Source organism: Myxocyprinus asiaticus, chromosome 1, assembly GCF_019703515.2.
Source record: "Myxocyprinus asiaticus isolate MX2 ecotype Aquarium Trade chromosome 1, UBuf_Myxa_2, whole genome shotgun sequence".
Classification (NCBI taxonomy): Eukaryota; Metazoa; Chordata; class Actinopteri; order Cypriniformes; family Catostomidae; genus Myxocyprinus; species Myxocyprinus asiaticus.
The window spans coordinates 46,909,000-46,931,864 of record NC_059344.1 but is presented as its reverse complement, the minus strand read 5'-3'; the positions used below and the strand labels follow the sequence as shown (position 1 = coordinate 46,931,864).

Here is a 22,865-nt window from a genome sequence, read left to right as displayed (position 1 = left end):
AACCTGACACGAAATCCTCGGTCACTGTAATTATGATGATGTTTCCAAATTGCAGGATGTAGTTGAGGGAATGAAAATCAAGGGTAAGACTGATAAATCTAACCTAAACTGTGAAATTTGCACACAAGGTAAATTTGTTCAGAGTAGAAACAGAGAACCTGATACACAAGCTAAGGCTGCACTTGAACTAGTGCACACGGATCTAGCTTGACCCAGAGGCTAAAGATGGTTTCAAGTATGCTTTGGCATTTACTGATGACTACTCAGGTGCAGTGTTTGTGTACTTTCTAAAAGCTAAGAGTGACACTGTAAAAGCTTGAAAAGTTCATCGCTGATACAGCCCCTTATGGGACCATAAAGTGTGTTAGATCAAATAACGGCACAGAATTTATGGCAAAAGAGTTTCAGTCACTACTAAGCAAGAATCGTATTAGACATGAGACCTCAGCACCGTATTCACCCCATCAAAATGTGACTGCTGTGAGAAATTGGAGAACCCTGTTTGAAATGGCAAGATGTATGCTCCTAGAGAACAATCTACCTTAGATGTTGTGGACCTATGCTGTAATGACTGCTGAAGTAATTCTCAACAGGTGCTACAGTGGTATAATACGGCAAACCCCATACTATGCACTGACAGGGAGAAAACCTGATCTTTCTAAAATGAGGGTATTTGGTTCAGTATGTTATGCATACAAACATGACAAAAAGAAATTGGATGCACGATGTGAAAAAGGAATCTTTGTAGGGTATGACAAAAACAGCCCTGCATACCTGGTCTATTATTCAGACACAGGGAAAGTTCTCAAGCATAGGCTTGTGAGATTTGTCACAAAGTGTGTTACTGAACACCAGACACAGACTGACATTTCAATGCCAGACGATGATTTTCATGGGGAAAGGTATGTATCCTCCCAGTCAAAAGAGAATGTGACTGATCGGACCCCAGGAAAGACTCATAAACCTCAAACTGAGACTAGGAATCAGGCTAGTGCCCAGACAGAGGGAGGTGATCACAGTACACATTACCCTAAGAGAAATAAGAGAGCTCCCCAGTATTTGACTGATTATGTTTCTGATGTTGAATGTGATGACCAGATTCTAACCAATATTGACTACTACTACAAAGTGTGTGCCGTACCACAAACATTCAAGGAAGTGTGACTCAAGTGAGTCACAGATGTGGGCTAAGGCATGAAAGAGCAAAATGGACTCCCTTAAGGAAAATGACACATTTACACTAACTATGCTACCAGAGGGTAAACATGCAGTGGGGGGTAGATGGGTCTATGCTGTCAAAAATAATGCAGATGAGACCGAGTCATACAAGGCCAGATATGTAGCAAAAGGCTATAGCCAAGTGATGGGTGTAGATTACAAAGAGACTTTCTCCCCAGCAGCAAATATCACTTCAGTACGAGCCTTGATGCAAATGGCAGCACAATATGATCTTGATCTCCACCAGATGGATGTAAAAACTGCCTATTTACATGCTCCCATTGACTGTGAGATTTACATGGAACAACCAGAAAGATTTGAAGTGAAGTCAGATATAGGTGAAAAACTAGTATGTAAACTGAACATGTCACTGTATGGTTTAAAACAGTCAGGTAGAAACTGGAACAAAATGTTACATGACTACCTCAGTGAGAATTATTTTGTTCAGAATTCAGCTGATCACTGTGTGTACAGTAAATAAACTGAAAAAGAGAGAGTGATTGTAATAATCTGGGTTGATAATCTGATTATTGCTGCCAGTAACAGTGATCTACTGAATTACGTGAAACAAGATGCTGACGGCAAGATTCAAAATGAAAGATCTGGGAAAACGCAAATATTTCCTAGGAATTGATTTTCATCAAAAGGAGTCGTAAAAATGAATCAGAAAAGGTACATTTCAAAGGTACTAGAGAGATTCAATATGTCAGACTGTAAACCCAGGTGTGAGCAAAAGATAGATTACAACAGTGATGGTGATCCTGTTGATCCTGTTGTTGAAAGTTACCATGAGACTGTAGGTAGTTTGATCTATCTGATGACATGTACTAGACCTGATCTAAGTTGGGTTGTCAGCAAACTATCTCAATACTTGTCTGAACCAAATGAACAACATTGGTCTACAGTTAAACATGTGATGAGGTACTTAAAAGGTACAATTGATCATGAACTATGTTATAAGAAAAGTGATGGAAAACTTAAACTTGTAGCATATAGTGATGCTGATTGGGCGTCAGATCTAAATGACAGGCGGAGTACGACAGGATACTGTTTTAGTCTTACTCAAAATGGTCCTCTGATTTCCTGGAAGTCAAAGAAACAGTCCACAGTTGCTTTGTCTTCATGTGAAGCAAAGTATATGGCACTGGCTGCAACCACACAAGAAAGCATATATCTTGCACAGTTGTTGAACGACATGGAAAATGACTGTCTAATGGCATTTTTTCACTGCATGTTACGGTTAGACTCAACTCGACTCTGCTTGCTTTACATTTCTGAGCTTGCTTTTCCACTGCAATTTAGTGCAGCCTCAACATGGGTGGGATTATAGGCTGATCGTCATAGTTGCGCCGCCTCTACTGCCGTGACATCATCTTAAATGTGACACAAACACACAACAAAGAAGCAATGGAGGATATCGAAGGAATGGTGCTCATTATTCTCGGCATGTGGCTATTTTTCACAGCAAGACGACAAACTTTGTTTCAAAAGAGGCTGGCGGCAGCAAGACAAAATACCGCAAAAAAAAACAAAAAAAACAGGAGAGTTTGGGAAATCATACACCAAAGCGCAGACGAGGACATCACTGTGTTAGCTCGACGACGCACGAGGGTAAGCTAACCTGCCATCTAGTTTATAGATTATCTCTGACCAATCAGTGATCTGCAGGGTTTTGATGTCACATTTAGTATCGGCTCGGCTCGCTTGGAACTTCGACCGAGGTGGTACTAAAAAAAGTACCAGGTACCAGGTACTATCCACAGTGGAAAACCCCCAAAAAGTGAGCAGAGTTGAGTCAAGTTGAGTCGAGCCGTACCGTGCAGTGGAAAAGCCCCATATATGTGCCAGTACAAATCTTTGAGGATAACCAAGGTGCCATTGCTCTATCAAAGAACCCAGTGTGTCGTCAAAGATGTAAACATGTTGATACAAGATATAATTTCATTCGATCAGCACTCAGTGATGGCAAAGTGACAATTGAGTATTGTCCCACTGAAGAAATGGTTGCTGATGTCTTGACTAAACCAGTAACAAAGTTTAAATTAGAAAAAAATCCAGAGTTTCTTGTTTGGTATGTAAATCCAACACAAGAGAAATGCAGAACTGTATTCATGTGTTATGTTGTTATAATGGTATACAGTATTGCACAGTATGAGAGCAAGTGGGGGTGTTAACATTTGTAATAGGTGTGCCCTCATACTGCTCACGTCATGTGTATGTGACCTGTCTTCCATAAATGGAAATACAAGTAAAAAGGTTCCGGTTCAACGGAATACCGAGTAGTAAGCATGTTTTTTCTCTCCGTATGAGTTAATACAATTTACCGGTTATAATATTTGGAAATGGCTGCGCCAACAGTATTATTTTAGATTCACAGCTCACTTTTGATAGTCACGTAAAGAAACTTTCAAAAAAGGTCAAGATTAATTTATTTTTTCAAATATATTAGACAGTACATTTGAAAGCAGGCGGCTCAACTTTTTATGCATGCAATGATTTTGTCTCATATTCATATTGCATCATAGTTTGGACTCAAATAATTGAATCCACAGTAAATTGTATAATGCCACTTTACAATCAGGCTTTAAAAATAATAAACCAATCCATGTGCTTGCAATATATATATATATATATATATATATATATATATATATATATATATATATATATATATATATATATAAACCATAATCTTCTTAGCTTAATTTTGTTTATTATTTTTATTTTTTTTTTTATACATTTGTCCTACATAAGATTGGTGTTTAAATGTCTGCACAATAAAGCCCCTTAGGTGCTATTTAAATAGCTAAATAGACAGGATGGTAGTAGGACAACAAGGAGCACAGCGAATGGTAACTGTAGGGTTTACTATCACAGAACAACTCTTTTTCTGTGAAGGGTTCCCAACTCTCAAACATGCTACCATCTAAAATAAAATCAATAAAAGTCATAAAATCTTTCATAATATTGGTTAAGCCCTGGTTTAAAAGAAACCAGGGCTGTACTCATTTTTAATCCTTAATTAATTTTTGGTCTAATCTTTTATACTATATGTTACCAAGGTTGGGAGCAACCTTAGTATTTATTTAGCCATTTATTTATTTATTTTTGTATATGATTAGTTTATATTGCTTGATTTATGTAGTTTTTAATGAAAAAAGCCTATCTAGGGACCTAAGATCCTTATCGCTATGTACAATGCATCTTTTTTTTTTTTTTTTTTTTTTTTTTTTGTGTGTGTGCTGAAATCAGGTTTTTGTACTGTCCCTATACAAATAAACCAATTAATAATATAAAATAATCGAGAAAGCCCTAAAACAGACATTTAATCACCATAATCACAATTATTTGTTTGACAATTTATCATCAGTCATATTTTAAAATTGTGACAGCCCTAGTCAACAGAGTTCTTTATATTTCCACTTTAGTTATAATCAGGCCCTGGATGATCTGAGAAAGTGTGTTCTTTCCAGCTGGATTCATGTTGGTGTTCTAGTTGCGGTTAAAAGCAAAACAAAGCCAAAACATCTTTGCCATAACTTTAAGCCATCTCCCCGATCATATGAGCTTTACTTATGCCATTCTCCCCATGTGTAGACCTTGTCGATGAGATTGTTCCTCAGCCGCTTTACTAATTTGCCTCTCATGCTGTTGATATTTCTGTTACGCTGACTGTTATTGTTGTTGTTTTTTTTTGTTTTTTTTTTTCATCTTGTTGGTGTAGCTATGGCCCTTGTCCATTTTAATTGACTGATTTTCTGGCAGGGAGCTCACTGAATCAGAGAGGCAGATTCAATCAGCCGTGCATTCAGCTGAAGCTGGAGAAACAGAGAATGGGGCATAGGGGGTTGGGGGAGGTGGGGGGCAGAGAAATAGAGAGAGAGAGACCTCGGTCAGAGGTTCCAAAAAAAGAATAGGAGAGCCAGGCAGATTTTTTATTCAGTTGCAGTTCCAGTTGCCTGAAAGGTCTTTTTAATAATTACTTTATGCATTTGTATTCTAGTGTGCACTTATATGTCTGCATGGCTATACCAGGAGCATAAGTTTGAGGCGTGAAGGTTTTAGCAGCCTGCTGTAGACATCAAAGTCGATATATTATTTTTTTTTTTTTTTTATACACGTACCTGGTCCAACATAGTCTCATGACAACTTGTAATAATTTGGACAAGATGACGAAATTGTAAGATATTGTATGACTTGGCTTGTATGAAAGGGTGCAAATTTTATTCCCATAGAGACCAACTAATCAACAAACAGTACTTTAAATCAGTACAATACAGGCATAAAATTTTAGCTTGCTTTTTATCCAACACTTTATTTTAAGGAAGAAAACATCTTTAAACAAATGACTGATGTCTGTCAATAACCTGTAAAGCCCAAAGTATAGACCATTTCAAGATGGTTTAAGGAAGTGATGTTTTTTTGTTCCTTGAAAATTTCATGCTAGTTGTGCATTCCAAATGGGATAAATCACACTCCATAGGGCACTTTGAAGGGAGAACAATCATGTTAGTCATGCTGTAAGATCGCTTCAAACAGAATAATAAAAAAAATTACTTAAAAAGAGAGTTCTGAATTACCCTTATTTTTGAGCCCCACACCTTTTAGCCTTTCAAAGCTCTCACAGTGAATGGTAAAGTCTTCAAAGTGCATAGGAATGATTACTTCTGAATAGAACACACCCTCATTCAAAACATCAGCACGAGGTGCTTCATTCATAACTTTAACACGATTACTAAGCTCCGCAAGTCATTTACTTTTACATTTAGTCATTTAGAAGACACTTTTATCCAGAAGAAAGAGACAAGAAAAGTATTTTAATCATTAAAAAAGAAATCCTTACCTTGTCCATGGATCGGGCAGACAGCTTCATTGAATGACTTAATTTATTATAACCAGAGACTATTTAGCAGAGACAGTTCACTTCTATTAAATGAATGGGAGACATTGGAATGCCCAGCGGTCAACGGATGTAGAAAGCAAGTCCCGCCTTACAAGTAAATGAGCCAATCACCTTTTAGATACAGAAATCATCTGTCAACTCGAGAATGTGCATGCGCATTAGATTTACAAGCCTGGAAAAAAAGTTTTTTAGCATAATCTGAGGGAAAGAAGCACAATTTATGAAACCAGTGTTGTCAGATTTTACTGCTGATTGTATGCTGTTTGTTTACATAGAAAATAGCTGCCTGAGAGTGTTCCAAAGATGTCCACCGAGTGACCTTACTTGCCTAAAAAGACTTTGTTATAACAGGAGTGATCATTCCCGAGCTCTCTGCTGAGGAAACAATTGTGATCATCTAAACTACGATACATTTTCAGCGCCTCTCTCGCATAGATGCTCGGTATCAACAACACGTCTGGATAAGTCACTTTAGGTAAACGTTTGAAGTTATTTGAGGAATTTTTTTTAACTCAGAGCCCTATTTAAAGGATCCATTAATGATATGGAAGTGCTGCAGGAAAACGTACTTTCAAATTCTTTGTTTTGTTTACATGCTTGAAATGGTCTATACTTTGATTATGGCACGGACGCTTAGCGTCTGCATACAGTCAAATGCTGGTCTTTCAAAGCATACTATATTTGACCATGAGAGCATGCATATGAGATACTGGACTATTTCTCTTCAGGAGTTTAGACCCATAAAGATGTCTTTACATTCCTTCAGACTAGTGTTTTACAAATGCAGGTATCTCCTGACCTCTTCACACACGTGTTCTTGATGTGCGCATCCACTGTTGTTGTTTCTACCTTCATCTCCTGATGTTTAGCTCTGATTACATCTTCTAGCACTTCTTTGTGAAAGCAACAGTTCAACTGTGAGTGTTGCCACCAATGTCTCAACATCTGCTGGCGTGATTACTAAACACATTTGTTCTGATATATCTTTAGTTGTCATTTTGAGAAATGTAGCTTCATATGCTACTGTACGTGCTGTATTCCAAAAAATGCTTTGCTCTACAAAAGCTGATTTCCTCTAAGTGCTGTGGGAAGTCTGTGATATCACTATTTTGCCATTTTGGAATATTACAATTTATATAAGATGAGCATGCAAATAATAGCTGAGGACGCCTGCACTTGAGAAAGTTGAAAGTGGCTGAAAAACTGACAAGGGCATTATAATGAAATGCCCTCTAATTACTGTATGAACAGTTTGGTCTTGCAATTATCACAAACATCAGCAAGTTATCTGATTATCGTAGCAGGTTATCAACTGTCCAGGTGGTAATAACATTTTGTGCTGCCATCATTGTATAACATATTCAGGAAATACTTGAATGTGGATGGCTAATTACTGTGGTATAATAATGGGACCACTCAGTTCCCCTCTTTACCACATTAAAAAATCTACCTGCATTTTTCAGTATTAGATTCAGAACAGCTATGTCATAGCTGTAATTCAAGTATGTTTACTTAACAGTATTGTTGACAATAATCACCACAAGATACACAAATAATCCTCACTCATCTCTTCCATAGAATAGTAAGAAGGAGGTTTGGCAGGGGTGAATGTAGTAGAAGTATAGACCTTATTCACAGAAGCGCCATCATTGATTTTTAATAGGAATGAGAACGAGGCTGTTAGGGATAGATGTATAGTCTTTTTACAGTACATCTGTTACACTTTTACAGTTGAAAGTGTTTTTGGATTGTTCCGTGGACAAAACATTGTAAAAAATATCCTTTAAAGAACATTCAGTAAAACATCTGAAATTAAAACAATCCAGTTATTCAAAATAAACAAAATTTTGTAAAAATCATAACCAAGTGGATCTATTAAAATAAATAAATAAATAAACAAAAAACAAAAATAAAACAAAGAAAAGCCATTTGCTTTCTTTAGTATTAAATGTGCACTGGTGAGAGAACTGAAACTTTAATATCATTGTGGAAGACTTTGCTTGGAGGCACTCAAGACTTTGCTTGAAAAAAACTCTTTTTCTACGAACTTTACACACGTTTTAAACTAAATGTTTGAAATATTTTTCATTTTCATAATCTCTCACAACCTGTCAATTGTCAATGACCCAGTTACTTAAATTCTTGTTGTGATATTGTTGCTTGTGTTTTTAACGTATGCTGCTATGCTACTATGCTACAATTGCACAGCCTGGAGAGGCTTGAAACCAGTATGGTGTGGGTAGCCAGTTCGTTGTGTAAACGTAAAACAACAAAACTACATCGCTCCGGTTATAATCAACCAAGCTGTCTGCACTGCAAGTGTGCAACATCACCATTAATAATACTGGCATCAATCTAGATAAGTATGTCGGATTGCGATGCACCACTCGCTTCCATAGTAGGAACTGTGTGGCAGAGCCGCGCCCAGGGCATCCCGACATCATAATCAGTCCCTGTTAGGAGCCCAGTGTCAGCTGCTAGAAATGCTTTATTTTTTGTGATCATTTAGGAATGATGGAGTTTGCTCATCACTGCTCATCTTTATTTTGTTGTGTTGATGGATGGCTTTCCAGGCCTCCACAACTGAAATGTAGTCAACTGGAAATATGATTGATAACTGACATAATAAGCAGATGTACCCAGTGAATGTAAAATATTCCAGAGCCTGCTTTTCAGTCGTCTGATTGGTTCGAATGCTTCAAACAGAGTGTCAGCGCTCTGGCTTCTGCTAGCTGTCAGTCACTGTCACAAGACCCATCACCTGCACTGTTGCCATGGCAATGGTCTAGAAAGGGAGACGTAAGCAACAAGTTAATGGTTGATGCGTGACAGGTTTTCTCAAAGGCTGCGCTCAATAGATCTTACGTCTGAAAACAAACCCTTTGAGTTATGTCTGTAAATATGAGTGTTTGTGTGTGCACAAATTTGTGTATGTCTAGGGCTGCTTACATTGAAGTGTGTGTGTGTGTGTGTGTGTGTGTGTGTGTGTGTGTGAGAGAGAGAGAGATTGAGAGAGAGAGAGAGCAAATCTGTGGGTGTGCAGGAAGGATCTCTGTTTGTGTGTGTGCGAGTGATCTCAGATCTTTCAGACATCTAACAGATTATAGGTCGCGGATGTCACGCATGTGTCAGCACTGGGGTGCAATGACAGGGCGAGACAGTGCGAGCAATGGTGTCTCTATGGATGACATAAATCACCTACATGAAACGCCTGTCACCTTCCCTCTGTTAGTCATCAATCTATCAGAGTAGGATGATGGGCTCAAACTCTCTTACCCTCTGTCATTCTGTCTGTCTCTATCTCTGTCACTTCCTGTCCTCTGATTGGTGTCCCCTCATCAGTCTCAAGCTTTCATATCTCCTTATCTTTTAGTTTCAATCTTTCCTTTTGATTTCCATCTCTCTCCATCTGTCTTCTTCATTCCATCACATTGTAGCGTCCCTTTTACTTTCTCCCACTTTCATATCTGCAATCTTCTTGTGAGTGACAGAGACTGATAGTGTTGCTTTGTTCTATAAAGCTGACTTTTCAATTGGTCTGAACTTGCTCTGACGGAAAGTCAAATGTTTCCATGCTTCAGTTGTCCGCCACCTTCTTAACCCAGACATTCAGATTCACACGCTCTGGTGAAAGAGAACTTGATGATCAGTGGCTGTGGCAGTCTAAGAAAACTTTGTTTACCAGCACTCTTGATTTATGTTTGCTTCAGTTTTACAGAAGTTCTACCTTTGGATGCCTCATTGGCTTTTGACTACTTGTTTATTTATGAACAGATGTAGCCAAACTGCCTCTCATTCCATCTTGAGGTTTCATAGAGGAATTAGTATGCACAGCTTGTACAATTGCATCAATTTTTGCTCAATAATTTCAAGTAATTCTTAACTCATAATCTAAACACATAATCAGTCTGGTATCATGGCAGTTGACCTTTAGCCGCTGTGATGGATCATCACCATCCCACTCGGATAAAGAGAACACGTCTCGCAGTCTGCCTTAACAAACAATCCACCATTGCTGCCTGTGACATAAATGAAAACTTTGTGGCAGAACAATAATGAATGGTGACTCGTGAGTATGGATGTATATGGCAGTGTGACAGTGCTTTCTCTTCTCAAAAGACAACGTGCTGTGCATATGTGGAGGCACGGTTTGTGTTGTCGCCATGAGGTGTTGTTCCATTGACAGCATTGTTTCAGATGTGATGAAGTGTGAGCGCGGTTTTGGCAAGAAAAGCTTAGCATGAAATGTGTTGGCTTTGTGTGCTAACAGCCCCTTGAGCACACAAGTTCAACTGTTTCTTCTTAGGTGGGAAATCTATCATGAAACAATTGGGTGGGGGGGGGGTCTCAAATTTTGGTCTGTTTCTCCCCCGAAGAGAAAGAGAAGACATAGATTAAACCACTTGGGTCATATGGATTACTTTTATGCCACCTTTATGTTTTGGACCCCATTGACATTGACATTGTATGGACAAAAACACATCATACAACCTTCAAAATATCTTTGTTCTGCAGATGAGAGAAAGTCATATGAGTTTGAGAGAATTATAATTTTTTGGGTGAGCTATCCTTTTAACAGAGTTTACATTTGTGTATGCAAATGTAGGAAAATTGTGCTTGAGCCAAACTTTACGTACAAATGTCTTCGAATACTAATAAGATGACACTGTTTTGTGCATGCATTTGTGTTTTTTTGTGTGTGCTTGCACTACAGCTGGAGGTCAGAGGTTCGAGTCACCAGCTATGACAGTGGTCAGAGCTGTCAGTCTCTTTAGGTCACTCTCATATACTGTAAAAAGCCCCCACTGACCACGTTTACATGCACTTAAGGAAACAGTTTATTCCAGGGTTTTAGCACGTCATGTAAACAATAAAGCTGATTTAGAGAAAGTGGTTTAACATACCTACATTTCTCCTGGAGAACTCAGCTTATTCTGGTCATGTAAACGCATAAGCAGCATTCTGATGGGTGTTTGAAAAGTATGTGTGCGTGGAACAGACCAGGAAAACAAACATCATAGGATGGATCCCAACAACATGTCAACACAGCAGAAAGAATTCATAACATGCTTTCTCGCAATAAGCCACTTTCCATGTAACCGTAGTCAGTGTATGAAGCTTCATTATGGCTCTTTGTTTGTCCACTTAAACATAGAATTCAAACATTATTTTTAGTTTAAACATACTGGATCTGATTACTTCAACTTGATTTGATTCATTTTCTGAACATATTGCAGAGGTTAATGGTAAACAGCTTTAACAGGGCATCCTGTTTTTCTCTTTTCATCTTCTGTTTTCTAAGACATGAATTACAGATGGAATTAAAGACTTCCAATTATGTTTGCCAGATACAGTATGCAGTTAAAAGTGTGCACTATGACAAGTATTATAATAGTCTTGTGTGCACTGAAAAAACTAAATGTGTTCGATTTACTTAAATATTTCACGTGAATAAAATTTTACAACTAAAATCAAGTTGTTTCAATTGAACATTTATATCATTGTTTCTACCTAACTTAATGGACTGTAAAGAAAATAATGACTGAGGTCAGTCATTAAACGTTTTTCCCCAAAGAAGCGCACATAAAGCTTCACTTCAGAAATGAATGTTTACATGCAAAAGGAAAAATTAGGTGGACTGAACAGATCCCACTTCACCAAAGGGAACACTAATCACCCTAATAGTTACTTTTTGCGAAACAGCTATTTACTGTAAAACAACATCAATAATACTAATAAGAGCTAAAATCTCTGTGAATTCTTAATAACAACTAATTAAATGACCACATAAGTCCTTTTTTTGACTAAACAAACATGCTTAAATTATTCAAGCACAGGTGCCTATGGGTTTTCCCCACAACCTCAGTTCTGTACTTGGTCGTTTGAGTTAGTAGTACTTAAAACCTTAATTTGAGGTATTTTAAGCCAAAAAAGTTCAAGGAACTCACAATTATTCATTTACTGTATTTATCATTCTAAGTTCACCTTAAAATTGCTATTTTGTATTATACAAATAAATGGAAATTAAGTAAAGCAAAACTTTTGATAGTATGTACATTTCTGAATAGAAGCTATTTATTTTCATATGTTATGGTTGTTGAGCCAACAAATCAGTTTTTTTTTTTTTTCATTGTGTGTGTAGATTAGGGAAAATGTAACACCAACCTATGCTCTTTTTGCCTTTCAGTGCTCTCTCATCATCATCATCTCCTCCTCCTCTTCTTTTTCTTCTTTTGAACTGCAAAATGAACAGACATGGAGTCAAACCATGTTTTGTAGATAATTTCAGCCTTTGATGTGCTATATATAAGGATTAAGAATTTAAGATTAAAGTTTAAAAATCTCCCATTGATTTATGTTAATGTTTAACATTTGTCATTCCAAATCTAACTAATAGTGATGAGTCTGACTTCATATTTTCATACCAGTTCCAAATGGTCTCCTTTCTTATATCTATTAAAATACTTAACTGTGATTTTTCTTTCTTCCATCTATTTAACCCTTTATACTGCAAAGATAGTGTTACATATCAATTCTCATACACTGCCGACAGAAAACAAAATATGCACTGAGTTTCATGATAACAACAAAGCAGCACTGATGCAGCATTTAATTTGCTACAGAAACTGAAGCTTTCCTAAAAAATTAACACCATTTTTTTCTTGTAAGCACTGGTATTTCCTTCCAGTTAATACAAGCAACTTTCTTTTCACCCTATGAGTCAACAAATCCTTGGTAAACACTTTAAATATAATGATGGTCACAGGCACGGCCATCATTATGCTTGCAGCTTTAATTTAACCATGCAGAGTCATTGATTGCCTCCTCAGACACACCGCCTCTGTCTCATAATAAGCCCACATAAACATATAGACACTAATGTGTTAGTGTTGCTGTTATGACCACATGGTGTTTTTGCATTTAAAAAAAAGGAAGAAATCCTGAAATTTGTGTGTGGGTGTGTGTTCGCAAAAACAGGTATCGGACCTTTGTCTCTGAGGATGCAGGGCCCAACACTCTGATTGCAACAGTGCTGGCTAAGGATCCAGACGGAGATGGGATCACATATAAAATTGCCGCTGGCAATGAGGAGGGCAACTTTGTCATCGACAGTCAGAAAGGTGAGACATCTTTTCTCTCTCCCTTAATCTCTCTTCAGCCATTTCTGGGTGCACGAGCATTCACTAAGGAACTATCCTGAAGAAAAGCCTTAATTCACTGTTTCTTTCAAACTCTTTACAATACATTAAGTTGCATCATATTGTACATTAGTAGTTTAACTATTAATAAGGTTTTAATAACAAATACTAATTTACCTCCTGAGACCCTCATGTGAATGCTGTGTGCATTTTGCATTTCCCTTTTTGATTTGAAACTAGTAGGACCTAACAAACAAACCAAAAAAAAAAAAAAAAAAAAAAAAAAAAAAATGCTTTTCTTTGGGTTTTTTTCTTGAGCAAATAGTTTTCCTAAAAACTGATGTCCACATATGTGGACAGCGGGACTACATTATGCAATTTTAAATAATACCAAGCTATAGAAATTAATAAATATATATTTTTTTAATCAAATAGTTTATTATGTGTCCAGGAGTGTTGTTTATTCATGTTTTTTAGGCGTTATAGACATTAAAGTTGATTTTCTATATAGCTGAATTACAACCCCAATTCCCAAAAAGTTGGGACAGTATGCAAAATGAAAATAAAATCAAAAAGGAGTTATTTGTAAATAATATTCACCCTTTGCTATATTGAAAACACTACAACTAAATATTATATGATGTTTTACCTTGTAAATTTCATTGTTTTTTGTTTTGTTTTTTTTTAATGTACAGTAATTTCAAATCAGATGATTGCAACACACTCCAAAAAAATTGGGACAGTCGAGTGTTTACCAGTGTGAAACATCACCATTTCTTCTAATAACATTTATTAAGCATTTAGGTACTGAAGACACAAGCTTGTTAAGTTTAAAAAGTGGCATTTATCCATTATGCAGGTCTTCAGCTGCACAATTGTACTGGGTCTTCGTTGCCGTATTGTGCGCTTCTTAATGCACCACACATTCTCAATTGGAGATGGTCATGACTGCAGGCAGGCCAATCTAGCACCCGCACTTTCTGCTTATTCGGCTAGTATGTGGTTTGAAGTTGTCCTGCTGAAAATGCCTGGACATCCCTGGAAAAGACGTGCTGGATGGCAGTATATGCTGCTCCAAGATTTTTACATAGCTGTCTGCATTAATAGTGCCCTCACAAATGTGCAGGTTACCCATGCCATGGGCACTGACACACCCCTGGCCCATACAGACACTGGCTTTTGGACCTGACGCTAATAACAGCTTGGATGGTCCTTTTACTCTTTGGCCCGGAGAACATGACAGCTTTGTTTTTCAAAAACTATTTGAAATGTGGACTCATCAGGCCAAAAAACACGGTTCCACTGTTCTACTCTCCATCTAAGATGAGACCGAGCCCAGAGAAGTTGGCAGCGCTTCTGGACGGTGTTGATGTAGGGCTTCTGCTTTGCAGAAAAGTCTTAGTAAAGTCTTAACTTGCATCTGTGGATGCAGTGGTGAATGGTGTTAACTAACAAAGGTTTACTAGAGTAATCCCAAGCCCATCTTCATGATATATATTACAGATGATTGATGTTTTTTAAGACAGTGATGTCTGAAGGATCAGAGATCACATGCATTCAGAAGTGGTTTTCTTCTTGCCCTTTTTGCACGGAGATTTGACCAGATTCCTTGAATCTTTTAACTATACTGTATTGTGCACTGTAGAGGAAATGCCCAAAATCCTTCCAATTTGTTTTTGGGGAACATTGTTCTCAAAGTGCTGGATTATTTGCTAAAGCATCTGTTTGCAAATTGACAAGTCTCGAATGATCCTTGCTCTTGAAGGACTAGGCTATTTTTGGAGGCTCATTATATACTTTATTGCCTCACCTGTTTAACATCTCCTGTTTCATATTGTCTTGTTATTTTAACTCGTCAAATTGTTATTAGTCTTAAATTGCCCCTGTCTCAACTTTTTTGGAGCGTGTTGCAATCATCTGATTTGAAATTACTGTACATAAAAAATACATATATAAAAAAAATAAAAAATATGAAACTAACAAGGTAAAACATCATAAAATGTGTAGTTGTAGTGTTTTCAGTATAGCATAGGGTGAATATAATTTAGAAATCACTACTTTTTGTTTTGATTAGCATTTTTCATACTGTCCCAGCTTTTTGGAATTGGGGTTGTAATAATTCTTATTCAAAGTAATGGCAAGCATCATCAAATCACTGCCAACCATGGTAAAATAAAATTATACTTTATAAAATTCTGAATCTATGTGCTGATTATCATTGTCCCATGTCTGCCAATCATGTCTTAGCTGCATAGAAAGCTATAGGATGCACCCTTGCTCCCTTGCTCCCTGTTTAGTGAATGATTTAACCTCCAGTGTGGTGCCTGTCTGCAATGGTCTCAGAACAGTTAAAAATGCACCTTATTTTCATCCTAACTCCATATAAAGCCTCTGAAAGCAACATTTTTTTCAGCTTTTGCATGAATACATTTATTCTCAATGTGAAAATGCATAGTAAATATATAAGAATGCATTTACTAATGTTAATGAATAGAACCGTATTGTACAGTGATAACAAAATAAAACAATAAAATATATATATATTAAAATGAAGTGAATTGACCCACAGATGTGTTAATGTTGAAAAATATTCAAAATAACTAACATGTTTTTTTCAACTTTTGATGGAAAGCAGTCTTAATTTCCACATATGTGGACATTATGTTTATCAGCATGCTGACGCAGGGAAAATGAACAGATTTTTAAAGCCGCAAACAAAATGAAACTAGATACGCTACTTTTTACAACCAAACAGGTTTCAATCAAAAAACTTAAAGAGGTTTTTTACCAGAGGCACTTTTGTTGGCACTGTACCAGTAGCAGAACTTCCTGTAAATCAACGTCATGCTGTTGTGTCACATGAACAGTATTCAGCTGGTTTTAATTTAAATTATGCGTTGCATATAGCAAAGCCAAAATACAACATCCACACGTGGACGCTGGCTCGCACAAGGTTACATGTAGTTTCACACCAAGTCTTTATTCTTCGGCTTTTCAACTTTAAACCTGAACATATCTTGGATGCCAAAAGAGTGTTTTGATATTTAATTTATTTATGGGATTTTTATTTCTTCATTGGATAGTACAGAGACAAGAAAGTAGTGAGAGAGAGGGGGTGGGACAATGGGACTGAGATGTGATGCAAGCCAGACTCAAGCTTGTGTCCCAGTTGCAACTCCACACACTGGTAAAAGTAAGCATGTTGTTACATAAAGAAGCAACTTCTGACCTGACCCTTAAAAATTTACTTTTGTTGGTGTATTTGATGTCTTTAGAGGTTACCACATGAAGCACATTTTTCAGTATAACTGACAAAACAGGAAAGTGCATAGACTGCTGTGCCACTGCCGATATCAACAGGTGCTTTGTTTGGGCAAATTGTATTTCTTAATGAACAGTATGGATAAGACAGGAAATTATGTGGAGAATTGGGAGCAATGGAACTGGAAATCAAATTGCCTGCATGAGCATCATGTTTCAATGTGTCAGAGCATCTATCCCAACTGGAAAAGAAGTCTTTAACCTTAACAGTCTGTAAGGGTTAATTGAAGATGCACAAAGTATGGTGTGAACATCTGGTTAACTGTGAAATCCACAACTGTAGAGAGAGCAAGTGAGGTTAACAGCAGCATCTGTTGTAACAGTCGACTACATACAAGAATTTCAGATTCCACTATGGGTGGAAGTTTTTAATATTGAGCCAAAGATACAATTTAAAAAAAACAAAACAATTGTGAGGTAACCAGAAAAAATAAATTAATAAAAAAAGACTAAATCAACCTGACAAATTACACAAATATATGTTACACCAACCAAAAAATAAAAATAAAAATATGGGGTATACCAACTAGAAATAGATCCTTGTGGTAACAGTTGTGGTGTGACATGTTACAAACTCTCTTTGAAGGAACTCTCCCTCAGTGAGAGCTTCCGACTGATGTACAGCATGGGGCGCTCCACCCCCTCCAACATCTGGGACAGTACCTCTCCCACCCTCCTTTCCGATGCATCTGTCTACAAGATAAAGTTGAGAGTGAAGTAAGGAGAGAGCAATAATGGCCCACCTCAAAGTGTACCCTTCACCCGTTTGAACGCCTGCTGACATGGCTCCTTCCACTGGACCGGATCTGTTACCCCCTTTTAACAGTGGGCTGGTGACGGTCGAATAATTAGGCACAAACCTGTGATAATAGCCAGCCAGCCCCAGGAACTCACCTCCTTTTTGGTTTTAGGTCTCGGGCAGGCTGCAATCGCTGCGGTCTTATCAATTTGGGGCCAAACCTGCCCATGACCCAAGTAAAATCCCAGATACTGTAATTCCACCCGCCCAATTGCGCACTTCTTTGGGTTTACCATGAGTCCCGCCCATCTCAATGATCTCAGGACAGCCCTCAGATGCCGCAGCAAATCATTACTGAAAATAATGATGTCATTCAGATAGGCTGCAGCATAAGCAGCGTGAGGTCTGAGGATTCTGTCCATGAGCTGCTGAAACGTCGCCGCTGCCCCAAACAAACCGAATGGAAGCGTCACGTATTGGTGTAATCCAAACAGTGTTGAAAATGCCATCTTTTCATGGGAAAATGGAGTTAAGAGGATCTGGCAATATCCCTTAGTTAAATCCAGTGTTGAATAAAAGCAAGCCGCACCTAACCGATCGAGCATTTCATCAATCCGAGGCATGGGTTACGCATCAAGTTTAGACACTGCATTGACTTTTCTATAATCCACACAGAACTGGACCACGCTGTTGCCCTTAGGAACCAAATTCACCGGGCTGGCCCAGTCACTGTGGGATTCTTTTATTACCCTCAAGTCCAGCATTAATTCTTCCCAAACCACTTTCTTTGTGCTCAGGTAAATGGTAGGGATGACTACGTACTGGGGTCTTCTCGATATGGTGCTCTATGAGATTCGTACGTCCGGGAAGAGGCAAGAATATGTCTGAGAATTATCCTTGCAACTTGGCAACCTCCGTGACTCTGGATGGTGCGATGAGGTCTCCATAAGTGGCTGGGGTGACTCGATCGGTGACTTTTAAGTTCACATCCGGTTCGAGCTCCTCCCTCTCTGGAACCACCATTGCCAAAGTCACGGGGACCACCTCTCTTCACGGTTTTAGGAGGTTGAGGTGGTAAATCTGACGTGTTCTGCCTCTATCTGTTGCATTCACCGGTGTCAAAAACCGGTGGGTTGAAAGGTCCACGGGACTGGGGAACCAGTTTTGGGGTCTTAGTTCCCCGTTTCCAAGGAATAGGAACAGGACAAGGGGAAGGAGAGGGGGAGGGAGGAGAGAGAGAGGGAGAGGGAGAGAGAGAGAGAGAGAGAGAGAGAGAAGAACAGGGCTCACTGTCCCCCAAATACGCCACCATATGTTCCTCTGCCAGCTGGACCGCCCCATCGGTCAGTGGTACTGGATCCACTCCGCTGTCCCTTTTGGTAGCCGGTTGATAAACTGCTCCAGTATCACCAGGTTGATCACTGCCACGGTGTCGCGTTCGACTGCCAGCAGCCACCGCCGACAGGAGTCACAGAGCTGTTGGGAAAAGACAAACGGGTGGCTAAGCTCGCCAAGATTCAGCAAGCGGAAGCACAGGCAGTGTTGTTCTGCGCTGCGGCCAACCCATTGCAAGATGGCTCGTTTCACGTCATCGTACACCAGGAGGTTTGCCGCAGGAAGTTGTTGGGCCGCGAGTTGGGCTTCTCCGCACAACAGCAGCAGTAGGTGGACCGCCCACTGGGTGCTCAGCCATTTCCATGCTTCAGCCATCCACTCAAAGAACTCAAGGAAAGCCTCCGGGTCTTCATGATCTTCATGATCGTGAGCATGAGGCACTGCCATAAGGGAATCCGGGGTCATGGCTGAAGACCTTTCCTGTTGTACCAAGCTCTGTAACACCTGCCGGTCCTCCGCTTGAGCCTGGAAATATATATATATATACACTACCGGTCAAAAGTTTTGAAACACTTGACTGAAATGTTTCTCATGATCTTAAAAATCTTTTGATCTGAAGGCGTACGCTTAAATGTTTGAAATTAGTTCTGTAGACAAAAATATAATTGTGCCACCATTTTACTTAATTTCATTATAAAACGAAAATTGTATTAAAAAAAAAAAGTTTTTGAAATTGATGACTTGGAACAAATAATAAAGGAAAGTAGCCAATAAGTGCCCAACATAGATGGGAACTCCTTCAATACTGTTTAAAAAGCATCCCAGGGTGATACCTCAAGAAGTTGGTTGAGAAAATGTCAAGAGTACATGTCTGCAAATTCTAGGCAAAGGGTGACTACTTTGAAGATGCTAAAATATAACTCAGTTTTGATTTATTTTAGATTTTGTTTAGTCACAACATAATTCCCATAGTTCCATTTATGTTATTCCATAGTTTTGATGACTTTACTGTTATTTTAAAGGTGGAAAAAAAAAAAAAAAACATTATAATAAAGAATGAGTAAGTGTTTCAAAACTTTTGACCGGTAGTGTGTGTATGTGTGTGTGTGTGTGTGTGTGTGTGTGTGTGTATATATATATATATATATATATATATATTAGTTTTTTGAGGAACATTTATTAATCACTTTCAAACCACACACAGGATTAGTTTTAACCAGTCATGAACGCTCTTCGTCTTGGTCAAGAATTTCAGGGATGTGCACAAAAAGCAGAAATATCACCAAACAAACACTTGAGCAGTACAGAAACATCAGTGCATTTCGTCATAATCTTTAGGTGACCTAAAAATGCCTGCTCACCCAGTAAGTACTGTATACATTTCCTTTTACTGTATTCAAGTGAATGGTTGAAAATATTAATTGATCACATTCTGTTTATTTCTTCCACATCACATAAACAAAGAGCTCATGGCTGCTTTCACAAATTCAAAATTAGATCCTCTGTAGATTTTGATACATTTAACAATGTAAATCCTTTATATATAACATCTTGTCTAATTATACATATTGTAACCAGTTTCTTTTGTCAAATTAGTTACAGCACCCACAAAATGACAGAAATGTTAGGATTTGGTTGTTACACTCTTTATTTAATTATTAACGTGTCCTTTAGAAACCATGTATAAGTACAGGACAGGCACAATGTGTCCCTTAATGTTTTAAAAAGGTATAATCTACAGAGTTGTTCACAGGGCATGGGCCAACTTTGATTTACTTACAGTATCAAGTAATGTAAACATTTCATTTTAATGTTGTTTTTATTATTATTATTATTAATTCTTATTAAAATAAGAGACTGGAGAAATTTAGTAATGGCTCAGTAAATATAATATTTATTGCCACCTAAATACACATTTTAAGTAACAAGGTAAACTGAAGAACTTAAGACTTAATTACCAAATATTTTGTGAAGTAGCTAGACGTGATGTCTGTGTTGATTGTGTTTTAACTGAAGCAGATTTGTCCTCTGTTGCTTACTCCATATGTCCATCTCACAAACTATGTTTGTTGCTTACATTCACAGTGCTCCAGTTTAGTGCTCCAGTCAGGTGATTCATACATGTAGCGCTTCACTGGAAACACCTCAGTTCCTTGAAAAGTGTCTCTGTTGATTCCCCTCCCTACATATTCCTCTTCTTTTCTCCTCTAAAGATCAAAGCATTCTTTTATTGCCCTTCTATACAGTTCGTCAGATCTCTGCCTCTCCTGAAATTCCCTCTATCATTCATTAGAGCCTCTCCTCCATTAGATCATTTTTGTTGGATGAAGCAAGGCCCAAGCACTGGATGCTCATTGTTAATTTACTGTAACTCACAGAGGAATGCATTCTGTTTGATTTAATACCCCTTTAAGAATTCAAACAGCAGAGTCAATAAGATGATCAGGCCTTTTGTATGAAAGACATAAATACAAAGACCACATCTGGTCTGTGAAGGATGTATTTACCTGCACGACGGCGGAGTGTTTACGCTGATAATCAGACAGACCATCGCCGGTGCACAGCACCTGTCATGCGTTCTTATTTTCCTCTTTTATTTGTAGTGTTTTGATTTTCCCTTTGTTCTTTGTTCTGTTAAAAGGCACCATGTTAAACAAAGCTCTATCATCCTTATGCACTGCAGTGGAGAAATGCATTATGAAAAAGAAAAGACTACCAGGAAGATGTTTGGCTGGCAGACTGTTAACATTGTATTAAAGCATATAAATTGTGAAATTATATACCATAAGTAAGACATACTTAATGTATCAGGCAAGCCATAAAACAAAATACATATTATTATTATTCTTTTTTTTCTCCACGTAAATATGTGAACAGTCTCACAGTCAAAATATTTTATATATTTACTTTTATATAGTTTCATTAGAAATACTGTAAATCTGTTAATGTGTCCTATTTATATCATAAGAGGTGTTAATTTTCTCACATTATTTGCATTATGACTATGTGGTGGTCACAGTAATCTCTGCCCTCCAATCTGTGTTCAGTGTCCATAGTTTGGAATGAATTCTTTGTTCATTGTAGTAAGTTTTCATCAGGTATAAACACTCACCACCCCAAACACTCCAAATGTTCACTATTTGTTTCATTGGAGCCCAGAAAATAAATGACATTATCCATTTTTATTTACAAGCTGTAGCTTACCTTGCCATATCTAAGAAAAAATGAAGTTGAAGCCAACAAAAAAAAAACAAAAACAACAATAACTGGTTTGGATAAAATATCACCGACATGAATTAATACTTTGTAGGAGCGCCTTTTGTTTTTCTAAAGCTGATACATTTCTGCCAGCCATATATTACTAGAGGGAAGAATATTTCCCTACTCCCACTCACAGAATTGTTCGAGTGTAGCCAAACTGTGTGGTATCAGACTAGGCCACTTCATCACTTCTATCCTGACAAGTGCTCCAGTTGAAGAGAAATAGCATCTATCATGCTTTACTAATGAATGGAGTTGTTTGGCATATAAAGTGCACATATACATTGAGTTCATTTACATGGCTACCTGAATTGTTGTGAAAGCAGTGTTCGTGTTTACATGCTAATTTCCCTACGGTGCTGGTGTACATAAAAAACAAAAAACAAAAAAACATGGCATCCGAGGAAGACTTCTCTATATTTTGATCTCCTTTGCTTCACATTATTTCCAGATGTCCTACGGTTGCTGCGCTTTTTTTCTTAACATTTTATCACACCTTCAGCCACATTGCTGCGATGTTGGCATTTTCCTTACGTCATTTTGGCAGGGAGGAGGTCGCCTTTATCCCTCTCGAGGGCTTGATTAGCCTGATTAGGGGCCAGGTGTGCAGCATCACGACCCGGCCCGTCTCCACCCTCCTGCCTGCCACAGTCATACTCCAGGATTCCCCTAGTGCACTTCAGGGGGATCTGAGGGGCAGTAGTTAATATTAAAAATTGGTGTGTTCTAATTGAAATTGTGTGTGTATATGTGTGTGTGAGTGTCCCTTTTCCCACTGTACTCCCCAGATATGCTGAATTCTCGGCATGCTGGCTTCCTTTTTTCATATTGACTTGTTGATATGAAATAGCGCTTCATGTCGTCAGTTTAGTTATCTGGTCTTTTTTATGCGCACTCTTTAAAAAACTACAGTGTACCACGTGAGTTGCATTCTCCAGGAGAAACATAA

General features: G+C 38.0%; 1 protein-coding gene across 1 annotated transcript in view; it reads left to right on the top strand.

Moving 5' to 3' along the window:
• Positions 1 to 22,865, top strand: part of LOC127443208 (neural-cadherin-like) — a 379,800-nt gene that overhangs the window by 160,276 nt on the left and 196,659 nt on the right. The window contains exon 7 of the mRNA XM_051701811.1: positions 13,100 to 13,242. Within this exon, the coding sequence (XP_051557771.1) occupies positions 13,100 to 13,242 (143 nt within the window). The remainder of the gene's footprint in view (positions 1 to 13,099; positions 13,243 to 22,865) is intronic.